The sequence below is a fragment of the Syngnathoides biaculeatus genome, chromosome 20 (genome assembly GCF_019802595.1).
Source record: "Syngnathoides biaculeatus isolate LvHL_M chromosome 20, ASM1980259v1, whole genome shotgun sequence".
Lineage (NCBI taxonomy): Eukaryota > Metazoa > Chordata > Actinopteri > Syngnathiformes > Syngnathidae > Syngnathoides > Syngnathoides biaculeatus.
The window spans coordinates 9,384,443-9,403,621 of NC_084659.1; the positions used below are offsets into that span (position 1 = coordinate 9,384,443).

Genomic DNA, 19,179 nt, shown 5'->3' on the forward strand with positions numbered 1-19,179 from the left:
ATTGCAGCAACGAGCCACAATGCTCAAAGCGTGATCTATCACGTGGGTACAGTTGTATGGCTCCCACGAAGAAGAAAAATTACCCGTAGAAGAAGAATCCAGATTCCGGAATTAGCTGTCGTTTGCGGAAGTCATCATGGACAATATGTTTCATGGCACGAAAACATCCATAATTTCATCATTAAACGACGGTAAAGTCATAATTATTGGATATTTTAATATCTATGTCTAACTGTGCGCAATAGGTCATTTTGCTCTACTTATTTTGTATTTGCAGAGTTCTTTGCAGATTTCCTGGCTGGGGATTTCGATGTCAAGATCTATACTGCTCAAGCTATCCATCATGCTGTCATTGCTGAACAGTTAGCCAAGCTAGCGCAAGGAATCAGTCAACTTGATAAAGAGCTGCACAGCCAGGTATGAAGTAAAGTCGCGTTTCCTGTCAATTTCAAACGTTATTTCGAGAAAAAAAGTACAAATTGAGATAAAAGCTCAAGTGTCATCCTGATAAACATTCTAAAATAGATATTGTAATGAAAAATACAAACATTAACATTATTCACGTCAATGTCTATATGAAAAAATAAACATGAGCGGAGAGCGTGTCATCTATGCACAAAGTTGCAGAAATTTCATTCGACGACATCCAAGTGGTCGCCATATTGGCTGCATCGCCTGTCTGTGACGTCACCCGGACATTCGCCATTGAAAACACGCACCCTACTATGGAAGACGGACATGCCCCTTCTGACACGGAAGCTCGTTTCGAAGAAGAGAACATCACACAACTGAGTGAAGTTACCGGGGCAATATTACCCTATTGTTTCGAGCCATATTCAGATGATATGCGATCACGCCCAAACCGCCTCCCCGTCTGATCTACTTCCGTGGCGGAGATAAGCTATCGCGGCTCATCGCAGCCGGCCGGTGTGGCTCATTTTCGGCGCCGAGGTGGCTTATCACAGAGCCCAGCCGCCTGCTTTACGGTGTTGTTCATAGCCGCCGCCGACCGCGATGACCAACACCGTTGAGCCGGGGCGCTTTACGGCGTTGTCGTCGCACGCATCTGAGTGCGTCATTGTCGGCAGTGTTCTTCAGAGCCGCCGCCGTCCGCGAGCCCGAAGGCTGCGCGAGGCGACACAGCAGCCTTCGCCGGTGAGCCCGACGCCGTCCGACGCGCACATCGACAGATTTAGTACGCCTGTCATACGTACGCGGCTCTTTTGTTACGTTATGAGAGACGGATTACCTGGTCTGCCCCAAACTATTATTTTTTTTTTTAGTAGCTGTATACACACCTAACTGTCATTTGGAACCCACAAAGCTCTCGTCCATTGCACCCGTGGAATCCATTTTTCACGACGAACCGGGTCTCTTTTAAACTAATGAAGGATAAATCCATCCTCCCGGACAAACAATGTCCAGCAATGCAACGAGATGGCATTTTGGCTAACACGAAGGAACAACGAGCGACCTTCCTGGAGGTAAAACTAATAGAAACAAATGAGTCCACTTGAGGGCGGTCCCGCTTCTTCTCGAAAACAAATCCCTCGAGAGGATTTTCATGGCGGGAGCTACAAAAACTGTATAAGTCAAAATCATGTGTTGTGGTGGAAAAAAAAAAAAACGCATGGGTCCATGTCGGCTGCCGTTTTTTAATTAATAACATACTAAAAATCATGCATTTCATGATAATGGCCCTTTAAGAGTGAATGTTGAGAAATACCATTTACAATGTATGAAGAGTTATAGTACTGTACGTCCAAAAATTATCCTTGCTTGTCTTCACAAGAAAGGCAATAATGACCAACATTAAAATGCAGGAGCGTAGTAGGCTGAAGTTATCATCAAAACTGAGGCAGTGGTTGTTGTCCTAAAAGGTTTATAAATTCTGTAAAAATAAAAATAAATCTCACTAAAATATTGTATCAACTGAATCCACTACATGCAAAAGTTAGATAAAAATGGCAACTAAATGAATTAAAACGATTCTCAACGCTTAGATCCAAAAGTATTGAAAGTAAATATGTAATTCAGTCATTCCTTCGCATCACTAGTGGTACTCATCCCACACTTTGACAACCACTACATCACAGCACATTGTCAAGTAATTGCGAATAACATATTTCATGTTTTTTTGACAACTGTGTTTTGTAAACATAACTTTTTTTTTCTTTTCATCAAAAGCAACACATACCATGAACATTTTTATGTTCCAATGAGGACATCATTCTAAATCGGTGGTGTTTTAAGTTTCTGTAAATATAGAATATGTAATACAGTAGTATTCTATTTTATGTTTTTGTTGTATTCCAGGTGGTAGCCAGACATGAAGATTTATTGGCTCAGGCAACTGGGATCGAGTCTCTTGAAGGTAGAGTTTTCTATAATGTGGTTAAGGTACAAAGTGGAATCATCTTTGTTATTTTTCATTTTTTAAAATAACTGATATGAACAAGCCTAACCATAATTGTTTGTTTTCAGGGGTCCTCCAGATGATGCAGACGAGGATCAGCGCGCTACAAGCAGCTGTTGACAGGTTAGTAATTTATTTTGTTGATGGATGGAGTTACTTACTGGTTACGTACCGGTACCACTATTTAGTTCGTTCGTTCGTTCCTTCCTTGTTTTTATTTTCTTGGCCGCTTATCCTCACAAGGGTTGCGGGAGTCCTGGAGCCTATCGCAGCAGGCAGGGTACACCCTGAACTGGTCCCCAGCCAATCGCAGGGCACACAGAAACAAACAGCTGCACTCACAATCACACTTAGGGGCAATTTAGAGTGTCCAATTATTGTCGCATGTTTTTGGGGGTGTGGGAGGAAACCCGCGCAGGCACGGGGAGAACATGCAAACTCCACACAGGAAGTGCTGGGATTGAACTCGGGACCTCGGAACTGTGAGGCCAACGCTTTACAGCTGCGCTACTGTGCTGCACCCTTTTTAGTTTATTATATGAAATAAATCCAATGCTGACCCAATGTCGTGACACACTGTGACATTTACACTGCCGCCCGTTTTCGGACATAATTTCAATAATTGCAACATACCTTCAAAAAGTCTGATACTGACCCTGGTATTGGTCCTCACCCATTCCTTCCTACATAGGTTTTTAGATTTTTACAGAAAACTTTGGATCCTCCATTTTTTCCTAAACCGTAATTGATGTACTGACGTTGTTTGGTTCAAAATGCTTTTACGTGTCTAAGCGGACCACCCGTGCATGTGTTTTCAGGATAAGAACCAAAATAGTTGACCCTTACAACAAGATCGTGGCCAGGATAACTCAGCTGGGCAGATTACAGGTAAAACCGCCATCTTCCTTCAAGACGTCCTGCATGGTAGAGCACCAGAATTCAGAGTTGGTACTTGCAGGAGTGATACTGATAGTAGTACCGGATCTCGATCACATGCTACTGGTGTCCACTCCCCAGGTGGCCTGCGACCTTCTGAGGAGAATCATTCGGATCTTGCACCTAAGCAAAAGGCTCCAGGTTCAGCTTCAGGGTGGCAGTCGGGAGATTACCAAGGCTGCTCACAGTCTCAACGAACTAGGTCAGGAAAATATGAATGCCGATACATGACGTTTTTTTGCTCGTTCTCGATTCGCATCGCCGCACGACTAAAATCCTATTCACGTTGTCTTTCCATTTCCGATAAATGCTCCAGATTATCTGTCGCAGGGAGTGGATCTGAGCGGGATTGAGGTGATTGAGAACGATCTGGTACTGATCAGTAGAGCAAGGCTTGAGGTGGAGAACCAAGCCAAGCGACTGCTGGAGCAGGGGACGGAGATTCAGGTAAGAAAGTGCACAAGGCCCACCTGTAACAAAGCAGCCCCAAAATATCTATTAAGAGAGAGGGTTTTGCATTTTAAGACGTGACAATGTCTTTTTTTTTTTTTTTTAAGTTGAACATTTGGATGTGAACCGAAAGCAGAAAAACAGAAACCAAATCCCTGCATTGATTATTTTTGGGAAAGTCAGCAACTGAGTGCGCAACAATAAGCTAGCGTAACATCGTCAAAGACGACATCTGTCAAGGCCGATTGGCATTTAGTTATTTATCTCTCTGTGTCTGTCAGAATCCGACCCAAGTTGGAACAGCCTTGCAGGTCTTCTACAACCTTGGTAGTCTGAGGGAGACCGTCAGCTCAGTTGTGGGCGCTTACCAGACTAGCATACAAGACAGCATCATCGGCGCTCTGGACATTAAGGGCCTGACGCAGCCCGCCAACCCGAAAGGTAAACCCATAACAATTAAGTTTCAATCCGGAACAAATTGCTTCTAGTTTCTTAGAAAGCCGGCCCGATTTCTGTAATATGAAATATGTATCATGACACAGATTCGGCCAGAATCCTTTAGCTAGCAGTTCAACTGTAATACAGTTGTAACGACTATTATTGGCAGTTTGTTTTAAGCAGGAAGATACGCGGGTAAAACAGTTTAGCAGCCACTTCAGAACCATAAAAACCACACCCAGCGTACAAAACGGTTTATAAAGAATGTGCTGTAGCTTCTAACCTGGTCAAACCTTTATTAAAAGATTTTAAAAGTCTACCTGACGTAATTTCAGGCGCCCCCGGGAGAGCAGTACTCCCAACTCCGGGGGGCACAGCAGCTTTCCGTGCGTCGCTTTGGACGAACCTGGAGAAACTGATGGACCAGATATTCGCCGCGTGCAAACAGGTAGGATGGAAGATAACACAATAACATGCATTTTTATGGGAGAATAAATGCCGTAATTCCCGGCCAACAGAGCGCACCTGGTTATAAGCCTCACCGAGTACATTTGTAAAGGAAATACCATTTGGTATATACATACGCCGCAGATGTGTAAAAGCTGCAAGTGCCCACATTGAAACACGAGATATTTACAAAGAAAGACGGTACACAGAGAGTTTAACGCTAGTGCCGCCGTGCTATAACGCTAGTGTCGCCGTGTTAACGCTAGAGCGCGGCGCTACCACTAGCACCAGGACCAGTTAAAAAAAAAAAAAAAACATACTGATAAAAATCACTGAGACACGGCAGTTACACGCTAGCGCAGCACTAACAGGGCCGGACCAGTAAAAGTCACTTCCTCGGCACATATATTCCACTGGTCTCACTCTTTTCCGCTAACGCTAGTGCTGTGCTATTGCTAGCGCTGCACTAATGCTAGCACTAACACTAGCATTATGCTAGCACTAACGCTAGCATTATGCTCGTACTAACAGGGTGGGTTAAAATAAAACTTACTGGTAAATATCACTGAGACACGCCATTAACACAACAGCAACATGCTAGCACACCCCTACTGCTAGCGCAGCCCTAATAGGGCTGGTAAAAGTCACTTCCTCGGCACATATATTCCACCGGTCTCACTCTTACCTTTTCCACTTGAGTTCCTCCCCCTTGCGACCGTTAGAAAAAAAAATGCACAAATTAGCAGCATCACCGCATAAACCACAGGGTTGAAAGCGTGTGAAAAAATTTGCGGCTTATTGGTCGGAAATTACGATACTGTATCAATTTGTTCCATTTTTCTCAGGTGCAACATCTTCAGAAGGTCCTGACGAAGAAGAGAGACCCTGTCACTCATAAGTGTTTCATTGATGAGATTATTAAGGTAGGCAATGACTAGATTGGACCCCCAAAATAACTTTTAGGTGTGTTTTATATGCTCCAAAATACACTTGTAGGTATTATTCGTGTCTTATAAACTATGGTTGCTAGCCGGAGCAATTTCACTTTGTGCTTTCATGTAGCACGACTGTACCAATTGGAGTGCATTACAATATGTCGACAATTTATGTACTTCATACTCATTTAATTACAGGACGGTGAGCCTGAGATACTTTATACTTTTTGGACTAATGTGACTAAAAAGTTAAGAGAAGAGTTTCACAAAGCTACACAAGGTAATATATATATATATATATATATATATATATATATTTTTTTTTTTGCTTGGAATAATATGATTATAAAATTTATAAGAATAACATCATTTTTATAATTTTTTTTTTTTTTTGGTATAACAGCTTCATCTTTCCTGAAGCAAGCATTCGAAGGAGAATACCCCAAACTGTTGCGGCTGTACAACGAGCTGTGGCGCCGCCTCCAGCAGTACAGTGCCAGCCTGCACAGCTCGCCCATGGGCAGTGGCGGTGCGGAGACCCCTTTGGAGCCAGAAACGGACAGCCTGGACCTGTTCTCTCAAAGCGAGCAAGACTACAAGTAACCATTTAGAGCTGAGTTTAAAAAAAAAAAAAAAGTGATGTCAATGTAAGTACCGTAATTCCCGGCCTACAGAGCGCACCTGGTTACAAGCCTCACCGAGTACATTTGTCAAGGAAATACCATTTGGTACATACGCCGCAGCTATGTAAAAACTGCAAGTGCCCACATTGAAAGATGGTACATGGAAAGAGTTTAACACTACCGTGGCGCCAGCGCCTTGCTAATGCTAGCGCCACACTAAAGCTACCACTAACGCTAGTGCTAATGTTAGAGCCGGGCTAAAGCTAGTGCTAATCCTAGCCACGTGCTAAAGCTAGCGCTATCGCTAGCCCCGCACTAAAGCTAACTCTTATCTCCGCGCTAGCGCTAACAGGGCTGGTTAAAATAAAACTTACCTGTAAATATCACCGCAACACACCAGTAATACAGCAGCAACAATCTAGCACAGCGCTAACACTAGCGCAGCGCTATCTGGGCCGGTAAAAGTCACTCCCTCTGCACATATATTCCACCGGTGTCATTTTTACCTTTTCCGCTCGAGTGCCCCCTTGCGGCCGTTAGAAAAAGTGCATAAATTAGACGCATCACCGCATAAACTGCAGGGTTCAAAGCATGTGAAAAAAGTTGCGGCTTGTAGGCTTTAAATTACGGTACATAGTAATAAATGCCACAAGCTAAAGAGCAGATTGCAGGAATGATTGAAAGAAATCTGTGGTATTAACATTATACAGACCAATTTATCCTTTAATATGGCTGCCGACAGCTGTGCTGGGGATGGGGCGGGCGCAGGAGGGGGGTGACATTTGCGAATCATGTGACTGGAGGATGGGATGTGATTTGAAATGAGAGTTTTCAACCGGTTTTGTCCAAGTACTTGAATCACTGCACTGTCTCAAAATGTCAAGTTTTCCCGTCTGCAATTTTGAGTGTGCATGTTGTTTTACCCCGTTTGAAGAGAGGACTGGCGCCGGTTCAGGGCGAGACATTTTAAGTTTGGAAACTGTACGTTCTTCAAATCACACTCTTAATAGTTCACGGCGATTTGTCCCTGTGCAGCCCCGAGAGGGCCCTCAAGGATTCTCTTCACCCGTATGAAGCGGCTTACCTGTCCAAGTCTCTCTCCCGCCTGTTCGATCCCATCAACCTCGTGTTCCCGATGGGGGGGCGCAACCCACCCTCCAACGATGAGTTGGAGAGCATCATCAAGACTATCAGCAGGCGAGTGTTTTATACGTGGCAGTTACATTTTCTTGATCTGCCCTTGACCGTCCCTCCACAGATTGCACGTATTACAGTATTTAAAGTAATAACTGAAATACTGTGGAATTGTCTTTTGTTTGCAGCGAGATGAATGTGGCATCTATGGATTCGGACTTGTTGCTCGCTGTCGTCAAGAACGCTGCCAAGACCGTGCAGCTCTTCTGCGTCAAATCTGAACAGCTGGTACGTTTCTGTGCTGTGTGCATCGGCGGATGGGGTGGGGCGGCTTTTCAACCGATGGGATGCAACCACGGGAAAATTGAAAAATGGCAATTTATGTACACAATTTACAGAAGGGGGTGGGGGGGATCATTTGAAGTGTTCACTTAAATTGGGGCGAAAATTGGTCATAGTTTTGTGACAATAAGTGACACAAATATTATTCTCTATAACGAAAACTACATAAAATAATACAGAATTTGTTTTCTGTATTTTCCAATGGGGTTGGGGATATAATTAGGAACATGTAAATTTTGAATGGTCAGTTTTTTACATTGAACGTGAAATTTTTCGACACGGATATTTAAAAAAAAAAAAAAGACGTATTATTTTGTATATATTTAAAAAAAAAACAGATACAGTGTAGTTTTTTTCAGATTTTTGTGTCCATTTTGAGGTTGTGCATTATACTTATGTATTATACACCAGAAATGATGGAAGTTGTTGAAGAGGGTTACCGTAATTCCCGGCCTACAGAGCGCACCTGGTTATAAGCCTCATCCAGTACATTTGTAAAGGAAATAGTATTTGGTACATACATACGCCGCAGCTGTGTAAAACCGCAAGTGCCCACAGTGAACCACGAGATATTTACAAAGACGGACGGTACAGAGAAAGAGTTTAATGCTAGCGGCGTGCTAACGCTAGTGCCACGCTAACACTAACAGGGCCGGTTAAAATAAAACTTACCAGTAAATATCACTGAGACACGCCAGTAACACGCTAGCACAGGGCTAACGCTAGCGCAGTGCTAACAGGGCTGGTAAAAAACACTTCCTCGGCACATATATTCCACCAGTCTCAATCTTACCTTTTTCGCTCAAGTGCTCCTTGCGGCCGTTAGAAAAAAAATGCACAAGCGTGTGAAAAATGTCGCGACTTGTAGGCCGGAAATTACGGTATATACTTTGTGCACAATTATTGAATATCACTTGAATGCATATTCATGTATGAAGGTTCATTGGATTCAAGTGTCTTTGTATCGAGGGAGGGCGTGGCAAAGATTTAACATCTTATTAAGGTGCAGAATTAGGCAACCTCTCAAACAAAATGATAATTTTAAGAGATGATGAAATCACTTCACCTCAGTGATGGCGATAATTCATCCACTGGTAATTTTCTTTACTGCTGTAGTTATGTACTCGGAGTGAGGCCAGTCAGGTGATTGGTCCGTTATCCGAAGGCCAGAGGAGGAACACTGCCGTGGTCAACTCCCTCCATCGTCTGCAGCAGGCTGTTGCCAAGGTAACGGGATCATTCTGAAATTCCCGACAGACCCGCCGCACCTGAGCCCGGTAACGAAGTGCAGAAATGCGAAAGCGGCACGATTCTCGAATTGCCGAGGTTAGCTGTAAATCATGGGGGGGGGGGGGGGGGGGGGGGGTGGTAATGATATTTGAGTCGATTTGTTTTTGGGTCACAAACACTATGAAGAAGTGCATGTTTTTTTTTTTTTAAATTCTGTATGAAAAAAAACCAATGAGGGTAATCAGAATCCTCCGCTTATGACTGAATGCATGTTAGTAGGTCAAATATTAAAATTTTCTCTAGATCGGTTCCTATGGACTGGACGAGTCATTTTAACATACACATTTTTGGCCGACTGGCAGAGAAATAAATAGACTGGACTCGTTAGAGCCTCTGGAGCGGTTAAGTGGAAAACTGCGTAAGTGGTGCGGAGAATCTGCGAAGGCTTTATGATTTGAAGAGAGTAACAATTTCAAATAACAATAAATTGGAATAATTGAATACAATTTTCTTGTTTCAGGTCGTTTCTGGTTTGGGATCAAATCTGACAGCTCCGGCAGAGGCCCTTTCTTCTTCTTTGGAGGTGAGCAACTACTACAGCCCACCCCAACGCCCCCCACCCACCTTTATCTGGACGTGGTCAGTGAATTTGGTCATTTTTAAACTCAAAAGAATGTAAAGAAAAATAACTTGATGGGTTGTATCACAGGTGTCAAACTCGAGGCCCGGGGGCCCAGATCTGGCCCGCCACATGATTTTATGTGGCCCGCGAAGGCAAATCGTGTGTGTCAACTTCCATGGCTCTTGTTAAAATCTAAACCAGAATTTTAAATTGGGATATCACAAATGATAATGTTGAGATCTTGCAATCATTTTTGTGAAACCAAACATCAACAATGGTTGAAAAACACCATGATGCTTGATTTCTGATTCCAAACCTAATTCATAAATTTCATGTGTGAAATATGACGAAGGAATTAAAGGGCAACCGTAACTACGAGTTTGACACCCCTGGGCTATATGATTCTGCTGTGTCAAATGACTCGCATAAGGTGAATTGATTCAGCGATTCTGAATTGTGCGTCGTTTGGAAGGCGCATATTTCAAGTTATGACTCCCCATGTCTACATTTTTTTCATTATTTTGCTGTTTTGTTTACAGGAGGTGCATGCCCTGATGAGCAGTGCAGTGCAGCCTCTCTTGGAGTCGGTAAATGATTCTATAGAGGCCATCATCATCACGCTACACCAGGAGGACTTCTCTGGGTCAGTTACCATGTTTTGTTTTTTTTTTGGGGGGGGGGCTGTATTAAGTTGTTTGCCTCGCTGGCACTGTTAGACTCGACCCCAAAGCATAAATGATCTAAAACAAGAACATTTTATTCAATCTTATTTGTAATCGTTGCAAAGGATTCTGATTACTCTCATTGGATTTTTTTTCATACAGAATAGCAGTTCTTCTTTTTGGGGGGGGCCTCACCGTGCACTCATTTGAAATGGTTCCTTCTGCGCGCGTTGCAGGAAGCTGCCCAATCCGGATAAGCCCGACGTCGTGTGCTCACTCTACATGAAGGAGTTGCAGGGCTTCATCGCCAGAGTAATGGCCGACTACTTCAGACACTTTGAGTGCGCAGACTTCATCTACGAGCGCACCGAGTCCATCGCTCAGAGAGCCATCGAGCTGTTCGTGCGGCACGCCAGCTTGCTGCGCCCGCTGGGCGAAGGCGGGAAGATGCGTTTGGCCGCTGACTTCGCGCAAGTTAGGGCTTAAAAAAAAAAAAACGCATCGATTAATGAAGTTCTCACACGTTATTTAGAATATTTGTATATTTGTACCCAAGATGGAGATGGCTGTGGCTCCACTATGCAGACGAGTGTCTGATTTGGGGAAACCTTACAGAGTGCTTCGATCCTTTCGGTATGTAGTCTTTGGGGAGCTCACAAGTGCCGGCCGGGTGCTTTAACATCCGCAAACCAAAAGCTCATTTTTAATAAACTGGGATCGGGTCAAATCTGATGCTGCTGCGGTTTTCTTTCAGGCCGCTGCTGTTTCAGACGAGCAATCTAATAGTCAAGAGTCCAGCCGTGGGGGACTTGATTCCTTACAGCACCGTGCTTCACTTCCTGTTCAACAGGGCTCCGGCTGAGCTCAAGTCACCTTACCAGGTCTGTATGCAAAAAAAATGGTTCAAATATCCTTTTTCGCAGCGTGTACAGCAGGTGTCTCAAACTCAATTTACGTTGGGGTCATTGGAGGGAAAATCTGGCTGAGGCTGGGCCGCAGATGCAATCTTCACCAATGTATTTATTATTTTTAAACACAAAATAAGATAAGCAGGGCTCTTGGTGTAAACAACGTTGTGTGCAAAACTACTAATAAAACTCTCCATGGCTACGCTACTGTAAATTTCACCGACTGAAAAACGTTTCTCTACTTGTATCAAGCCCGCTCGATGTCAGGCACCCGAGACCCAAATACTGTAAGAGCGCACCGGATTATAAGTCTCAACCAGTACGTTTGTAAAGGAAATACCATTTGGTACATACGTAAGCCGCACCTGTGTAAAAGCTGCGAGTGCCCACATTGAAACGTGAGATATTTACAAAGACGGTACAGAAAGAGTTTTTAAAGTTTTAATATCTTATCTTAACGTAGCAACAACATGGTAGCACGAACAGGGCTGGTAAAAAATAAATAAATAAAATAAAAACAGCAGCGGTAGCAACACGGTAGCACAGCACTAACAAAAAAAAAAAAAAAAAACCATACCTAAATCACTGAGATGCGGTAGAAACATGCTAGCGCGGCGCTAATAGGGACGGTTACAAAAAACACCAGTAAAAATCACTGAGGCACGGCAGTAACACAGCGCTAATGCTTGCACTGCGTCAACAGGGCCAGTCTAAAAAAAAAAAAAAACATACTGGTAAAAATTACTGAGACACGGCAGCAACACGCTAGCACAGCACTAACAGGGCCAGTTTAAAAAAAAAAAAAAACATGCCTAAATCCCTGAGAAGCGGCAGCACACGCTAACGTTTGTGCAGCGACAACAGGTCTGGTTAAAAAAAAAAAAAAACATACCGGTAACAATCACTGAGACACGGCAGTAACACAGCAGCAACACGCTAGCACAACACTAACGGGGCTGAATTTAAAAAAACAAAATCTTAATCGCTGAGACATGGCAGCAACACACTAGTGTGGCGCTAACGTTTCCGCGGCAACAACACGGCTGCTTAAATAATAAAAATAAAAAAAAAAATAAACATACCGGTAAAAATCACTGACAAATGGCAGTAACACAGCAGCAACACGCTAGCACAGCACTAACGGGACCAGTTTAAAAAAAAAAAAAAAAACATACCTAAATCACTGAGACGCGGCAGCAACACAGCAGAAACATGCTAGCATGGTGCTAACAGGGCTGGTTAAAAAAAAAACATGTTGGTAAAAATCACTGCGACGCGGCAGTAACAGCAGCAACACGCGAGCACAGCACTAACTGGGCTGATTTAAAAAAAAAAAAAATACTAAAATCACTGAGACGCGGCAGCAACACGCTAGTGCAGTGCTAACACTTGCGTGTCGACAACAGGGCCTGTTTAAAAAAAAAAAAAATACGAAAAAAAACATACCGGTAAAAATCACAGAGACACGGCAGTAAAACAGCAGTAACACACGAGCAAAGCACTAACAGCGCCGGTTAAAAAGAAAAAAAATGTACATAAACCACTGAGACGCGGCGCTAACGTCACCGCAGCACTAATAGGGCCAGTTGAACAAAACAAAACATACCGGTTAAAGTCACTTCCTCGGCACATATATTCCACCGGTCTCACTCTTACCTTTTCCGCTCGAGTGCCCCCTTGTGGCCGTTTTGGGGGATGGACAAATTAGCCGCATAAGCCGCAGGGTTGAAAGCGTGTGGAAAAAAGTCGCGGCTTATAGACCGGAAATTACGGTACCCTGATCGGTAGACTCATCAGCGCCGTACACAACACTGTAAAAGCATAAAAATAAACAGTACAAGGACCGCCCTAACATTAAACTTTCATGCCGCAAATTGCCCCCCGGGGCGCCAGTTTGAGACCCCTGGCGTACAGCTTACATTTGAGCATAATATTGACACATGACCCGCAGAGAGCAGAGTGGTCCATCGCTCGGTACTCCCAGTGGATGGACGACCATCCCTCGGAGAGAGACCGTCTCACGCTCATCAGGTAACAAAACCCCTTTTAAGTTTTATTTTTTTTTTTACATCTGAAACCAAAAGTAGGTAAAGATGTCCACCACCCCCACACATACTACACGAATGAGAATTTGTCTAATTTGTTAAGTTGTTGTCAAACAAAATCCAGATGATAGGAAAAGTATTGTGGAGTCATACGAGTCTGTTACATCCTTGGGTGCAATTTCCAGATACCTGAAAATGGCACGTTCATGTGTTTAAATAATTGCGTCCCACTGATGGAAGTGCTTTGCTATGAAATATGGATTATTTACCTGAGAACAAAGACCTTTTTGAAGATGCTGGCTGGTGATCTTCAACAGGGGCACTTTGGAGGCGTACGTCCAGTCCGTCAGGGCTCGGCAGGGGAAGGAGTTTGCGCCGGTCTATCCCATAATGCTCCAGCTCCTGCAGAGTGCCACTTCATCGGAAGTGAAAGGATGACGACAGCCGAATATGGTTATGAACTATTGTATTCGCTCTTGGAAATTGTACTTTATCCTCTTGATTTTTCCAGTCGCAAATGATGAAAAATGAACTTTTGGCCAATATGTAATTGCAACAAATGGTAAGTCAATAATTTCTACATCTGTAAATTTCCCTCCAAAGAAGCCAGATTTGTTTTCTTAGATGAGCATTTTTTATTATTTTTTTTTCCAGGCAGTATGAGTCACATGGTGGGGGGGGGGGGACAGCTGATGTGATCAAATGTGTATTTGCTCTAATCATAATCATTAATATTCACAAACGAGTTTTAGATGGGCCATTTCCACTGGTTGGGCGGGGGTTCCTCAATCAGCGGTTCCCAAGGTTTCCACTCGGCCATCTTTCGTGAGAGCGCCAGCTCACACTCTGCCTGTAAAAAAAAAAAAAAATAATAATTATAATAATGATAATGATTGTCAGGTTTTTGCAAAATCCGTGCAGAACTGAAGAAACTGATCAATACTTGAAACCAGAATCTTACAAGTACTGTATGTATAATACAGGGGTTTGGAACCTGTGGCTGGCGGGCCATATCTGGCCCTTTTGATGGTTGCATATGGCCCGGCTCGCCCTCGTAACGACATACTGTACATGCCATTTCTGTCGCGCAGGCGACGCAAATTGTCCCAGTGGGGTTGCCGTTGGACTCGATGCGCGCAGGCGGGTCCAACGCGGATCGGAAGAGCTACTTTTCCGTGTTTGGACCCCAACAAGGTGAACGGAAATCAGATCGCTTTGCTAGCGCTTTGGGGGTTGTGAGAAACTAATGAAAAAGCCATCGGCAAAAAAGTCGCATTAACAGTAAGAAGTACTTTTGTCATCATTGGTTAGCTACAGCGTAAAAATGTAGCGTAATTTCCGGCCTACAAGCCGCGACTTTTTTCACACGCTTTCAACCCTGCGGTTTATGCGGTGATGCGGCGCTAGCGTTAGGACACCTGGTTATAAGCCTCGATACACAGAAAGAGTTTAGCGCTACCTTTAGCGCACCTAGTTATAACCCTTGCTACACAGTTAATGCTAGCGCTGCGCTAATGCTAATGCCGTGCCAGCGTTAAACTCTGTGTACCAAGGCTCTGCAGGCCGGGAATTAGGGTAATTTAAAATAATTCAGAGATTTATTGTACTCTCTACTTTGGCATTTATGGCTCTCAAAAGTCCAAAAGCTTCCCGACCGCTGGTACCGTAACATGCACGGTGATAGTGAGTCCTAATCTGATACAATAACGAGGATTTACTTATATAATTGAATAAAAATGAAACCAAAAATTAGATATAGGATCGGACTTTTTCCCACACGCTTTCAACGCTGCGGTTTATGCGGCTAATTTGTGCATTTTTTAACGACAGCAAGGGGGCACTCAAGCGGAAAAGGTGAGAGTGAGACCCGTGGAATATATGTGCCGAGGACGTGACTTTTACCAATTCAGCCCTGTTAGCGCTGCGCTAGCATGTTACTGCCGTGTCTCAATGATTTTTACCAGTACGTTTTTTTTTCAACCGGCCCTGTTAGCGCCGTGCTAGCGTTAGTCGCTGTGTTATTGCCGTATCTCAGTGATTTATGTTTTTTTTTTTTTTTTACTGCGCGTGCTACCGTGTTGTTGCTATGTTAAGCTACGCTAAGGTATTAAAACTTTGAAAATGCTTTCTGTGTACCGTCTTTCTTTGTAACTATCTCGTGTTTCAATGTGGGCACTTTGGGCTTTTATACAGCTGCAGCCTACGTATGTACCAAATGGTATTTCCTTTACAAATGTACTGGATGATTGGGGGGTTCTTCGCGCAACATTACTTGGAAAATGACTTCTTCAATCTGCCCACAATTGATCTTCTTCTCCAACTTCTCAACGTCTGACTCCTGCCGGCAAAAATATTTGCACAAAAATCAGTTTTTGTATTTTTGAAATATTGAAACACAAACTCACCGTTTTGACGTGGCTAAACCGCTCGTTGATCAACTGTTCGGTGTACTTCCTGTAGGCGGCGTCTTGCGGCATGGTCTGGAGAGACGTCAGGATTTTGGAGTAGAGAATCCTCAGTCGCTGAAACGGTCAAGTGCAGTTTGACGTCACAATCATACCAGAGAACGCAATTGAGACTAAATCTGCGGCAGAATACAGTGCAACCTCGCTTCTCGACCACAAGGCGGTTCCAGAAGTGATTTGTTCGAAAACCAAATCGATATTTCCCATTAGAATAAATGGAAAAAGAAATAATGCGTTCCAAGCCCCCCTCAAAAAAGGCTTTTTCAGGCATTTTTTTTAAAGCTTTTCCTGATCATAAATTGCGGAGTAGAAATACATGTATAATTTAAATACTTTATATCATAAAATAATTTAATAACTATTTATTTTTTGCTTAAAATGTACGCTTTAGCAGTAGAGTAGGCTTGGCTAGGAGTGCATTGCCGTATCTGTAGCGACTCGCATTCATTTGAATCCGATCTATATTTACATATTTTATACATGCATTCCACTGTCAATTTGGTAAAACTCAAGAGATTTGCAGGTAAATTTTGCTTGCTTGAGGTCAATCACACAACCACACAAGGAATTTGCTTCTGGTAGCTGGAGCCACGCTACTACTAGTACTACGAGTACAGTGCTCGTAGTAGTACTACGTCAAAACGGTGAATTTGTATTTCAATATTAAAAAAAAAAAAAAAACTACTACACTACTACTAGTAAACTTACTAGTAGTACTACTACTTCGAGTACTACTAGAAGTAGTGTAGTACTGCTACTACTAGTACTACTGGTACAGTGCTAGTAGTAGTACTGTCAAAACGGTAAGTTTGTTTCAATATTAAAAAAAAACTACTACACTACAACTACTAGTATTAGTACTACAGTACTACTTCTAGTAGTAGTACTACTACGTCAAACAGTGAGTTTGTGTTTCAATATAAAAAAAAAATACTACACTACTACTACTACTACTACTCCAGGTCAATTGACCCCTCCGTGGATATTGCGCAATCCGCGTCACTGACCAATCAGAGGCCAGAGAAAGCCCGTTTTTGCTCCCGCCATTTTCTCTGACAACATTGAATGGTCCAGTATAGGTTTAGTTAGCGTTTTATCGCGTATTTGGGTTAGTTAACAAAAAAATATGGTTAAGAGGTGTAGTCACGGACTTTGTAATAGTGACGACAGGTATCCTGAAAGGCTAGTTGGTGGAGTTCAATTCGTACCCTTTCCAAAACCGAAGACCCAGTACGAAAAATGCCTTCGATGGATCAAAGACCGCATCATCAACTAAATCCATCTAATATCAACCGGAACAGATATGTTTGCACGAAGGTATGCCCTGTATTTGATTTTCAATACATTTCTCGTATAAATGAATTCGAAGTTCTCCGCTAGCATAACACCGCTACGTGTGAACGATTGCCACACTTATTCTTTGTTGAGCGATATTTAGCGATGATCGGACTGCACAAACGCGTCGCTTTCTTGCTGGCTCGCGGCCGAAGCTATGCACAAAGATATGCCCTAAATTTGATTTTTAATACACGTCTCGTATAAATGAATGAGACGTTCTTCGCTAGCATAACACCGCTACGTGTGAACGATTGAATGAAATGAGAAGCAGGGAGTCTGTCTCAGTTCAGAATGTATTGTATTGTATTTGCCATTTTTACTGTTTGTCTTACGTCACCGCACGTGGCGTGACGTCACTTCGGGAGGCGTGGTTAAGTGCCCTGTACGGAGGGGTCAATTGACAGTTTATACTTTTGAGAAATAAAACTGAGCAAATAAAAGGTTGCTAGTTATAATGCAATGACGATACACTTTTTATTAATAAAGTAGTAGTCCAGCGTAATGACCATTGCGCAAAGATCGCAGATACTTCCAAAGATGTACGCAGTTCAAAGCAACTAGTAGTGCGATCATCTGGAACGATGTCGATTGCGCAAATGGTGCAGCGCGGTTAGACGACTACAGTGGGCGCAAGAGTCATGTATAAAATATGATAACTGAAATGAATACAAATGCAACTATTGCGTTCCGGTTTGCGTGCCGAATGGCGTCTCTCACCTCATGTGGATTTTGCGACACTGCCAGGCCGACCAGGCCGGTGGTCTGCAAGACAGCATTGGGAAACGTTAAAACGTCATGATTTGATGCAGAAAAACAAAACACATTTACCACCAAAGTGTTTAGGTGGATATTTATTGGTAAACGTCATTTTTATTGAGTATTGTATTGCAGCTGTGGTTGATTCGCTCACACAAATGTTACGCTATCGTCCTAAATGCTCGAGCTGTGTTTATGAAACGAGTCAAGCTCCGAGCAAGCAAAAGCGGTCACTTTCAGCGACGTAGCCTACAAAACGCTCTCTCGGGCAGCAATGACTAAACAAACAGTTGAAAACATGATGTTATTAGTTTCATATTTCTGCTTGATAGTAAAATATCAAACGGTGACCTCTACTTGTACCTTTTTCAGTAGTCCAGCCATGGCATCAACACAGGACGGCGCTGATTTCCGGCAATTTGTTATGACGTCATATATACGCGACCCGTCACTTGCTCATTTCTCTTTTTGTTTTTTTGTTTAAATAATGCTTACTTTTGTCAAGGTCAAAATGTGACCCAATATTACAGAGCATTTGATTTACAAGAAATGTTACTACAAATCAGCGAGTCAATCATACCGTCCATACACGAAATCATTATAATGGCCAGGTATTATGATTGCAAACTGTTTTGAAAAAAAAATATCCAAATCTTGTTTTCACTTTGAATTCTTGCTTTCAAAATCTGATGTCATATTTGGACAAATGTAAAGTGATTTATTGTCTTACCTTTGCTGTACTTGTATCTGTTTCCGGCCACTAGTTATGACACCATTAGGATGCGCGCCGTGCCGCCCTCGGCCTTTTTAACGGGGGTAACATTTAGATAATTTATCAATTGCTTATTCCTCAATCGTTTATTTAATAAGGCTTACCTAAGTCTAGGTCAAAATATGACTTATTATTACAGAACATTCGATTTCCAAGAAAAAACAAAGCCACAAAGGTTTTGTCACTCAAAACGAGCCTATAAAAACATTTTTTGTGGTCCTCCATTGCCCTCATGTGGCTAAACAATGTTATTACATATCAGCGAGAGTCAATCTCACATTGTTAATATGTGAAACCATTATACTGCTCGAGTATTATAATAAAAAACAGTTTCCGAAAAAAGATGCAAATAAACTTTTCAATTTGAATTATTTCAAAGTCTGATGTCATTTTTGGACAAACGTAAAATGTTTTGTCACTTGACTTTGTCTGATTTCCGGCCGCTTTTTATGACATCACAATGAGTGTACGACGTTCCTGTCTCGGCCATTTTAACGGGGGCAACATTTTCATCCGTCTTATTGAAGATAACTTATCATCTGCTCATTTCTCAATCGTTCGACCTACTTTTCCAAGTCAAAATATGACTTATTACAGAACATTTGATTTCCAAGGAAAAACAAAGCCACAAAGATTTTGTCACCCAAAACGATCCCATCA

General features: G+C 42.7%; 2 protein-coding genes and 1 long non-coding RNA gene across 3 annotated transcripts; 1 reads left to right on the plus strand and 2 right to left on the minus strand.

The window, feature by feature from the left end:
- The first annotated feature begins 51 nt into the window (after positions 1-51).
- cog5 (component of oligomeric golgi complex 5) lies at positions 52-13,642 on the plus strand. Its single transcript, XM_061806807.1, has 22 exons — positions 52-191; positions 278-417; positions 2,317-2,374; positions 2,485-2,539; positions 3,235-3,304; positions 3,434-3,554; positions 3,669-3,799; positions 4,084-4,243; positions 4,576-4,688; positions 5,533-5,610; positions 5,821-5,902; positions 6,026-6,221; positions 7,281-7,442; positions 7,568-7,667; positions 8,838-8,948; positions 9,472-9,534; positions 10,113-10,216; positions 10,472-10,709; positions 10,792-10,868; positions 10,990-11,116; positions 13,095-13,174; positions 13,506-13,642. The coding sequence occupies exons 1-22, from the start codon at positions 137-139 to the stop codon at positions 13,624-13,626; spliced, it is 2,442 nt and encodes an 813-aa protein (XP_061662791.1). The 5' UTR covers positions 52-136; the 3' UTR covers positions 13,627-13,642.
- Positions 3,686-10,548, minus strand: LOC133493452 (uncharacterized). The gene is made up of 3 exons (XR_009792984.1): positions 10,431-10,548; positions 8,788-8,962; positions 3,686-3,822 (listed from the first exon to the last, which is right to left on the minus strand). It is a non-coding gene; the product is annotated as an uncharacterized LOC133493452 (long non-coding RNA).
- A 256-nt stretch (positions 13,643-13,898) lies between the features above and the next one.
- Positions 13,899-18,218, minus strand: ndufa5 (NADH:ubiquinone oxidoreductase subunit A5). The gene is made up of 5 exons (XM_061806808.1): positions 18,111-18,218; positions 17,709-17,753; positions 15,594-15,710; positions 15,461-15,526; positions 13,899-14,038 (listed from the first exon to the last, which is right to left on the minus strand). Exons 1-5 carry the CDS (start codon positions 18,129-18,131, stop codon positions 13,937-13,939), a joined length of 351 nt encoding a protein of 116 aa, XP_061662792.1. The 5' UTR covers positions 18,132-18,218; the 3' UTR covers positions 13,899-13,936.
- Between the last annotated feature and the right edge of the window lie 961 nt (positions 18,219-19,179).

Excerpts from the sequence above, each read along its gene's own strand:
- cog5 (XM_061806807.1), top strand. The coding sequence starts at position 137 with ATGGACAATATGTTTCATGGCACGAAAACATCCATAATTTCATCATTA. Across the intron at positions 5,903-6,025 it reads GTTTCACAAAGCTACACAAG|CTTCATCTTTCCTGAAGCAA; the intron begins GTAATATATATA and ends TTGGTATAACAG. Across the intron at positions 8,949-9,471 it reads TGCAGCAGGCTGTTGCCAAG|GTCGTTTCTGGTTTGGGATC; the intron begins GTAACGGGATCA and ends TTCTTGTTTCAG.
- ndufa5 (XM_061806808.1), bottom strand. The coding sequence starts at position 18,131 with ATGGCTGGACTACTGAAAAAG. Across the intron at positions 17,754-18,110 it reads TGGCTGGACTACTGAAAAAG|ACCACCGGCCTGGTCGGCCT; the intron begins GTACAAGTAGAG and ends GCTGTCTTGCAG. Across the intron at positions 15,711-17,708 it reads TGTCGCAAAATCCACATGAG|CGACTGAGGATTCTCTACTC; the intron begins GTGAGAGACGCC and ends TGACCGTTTCAG.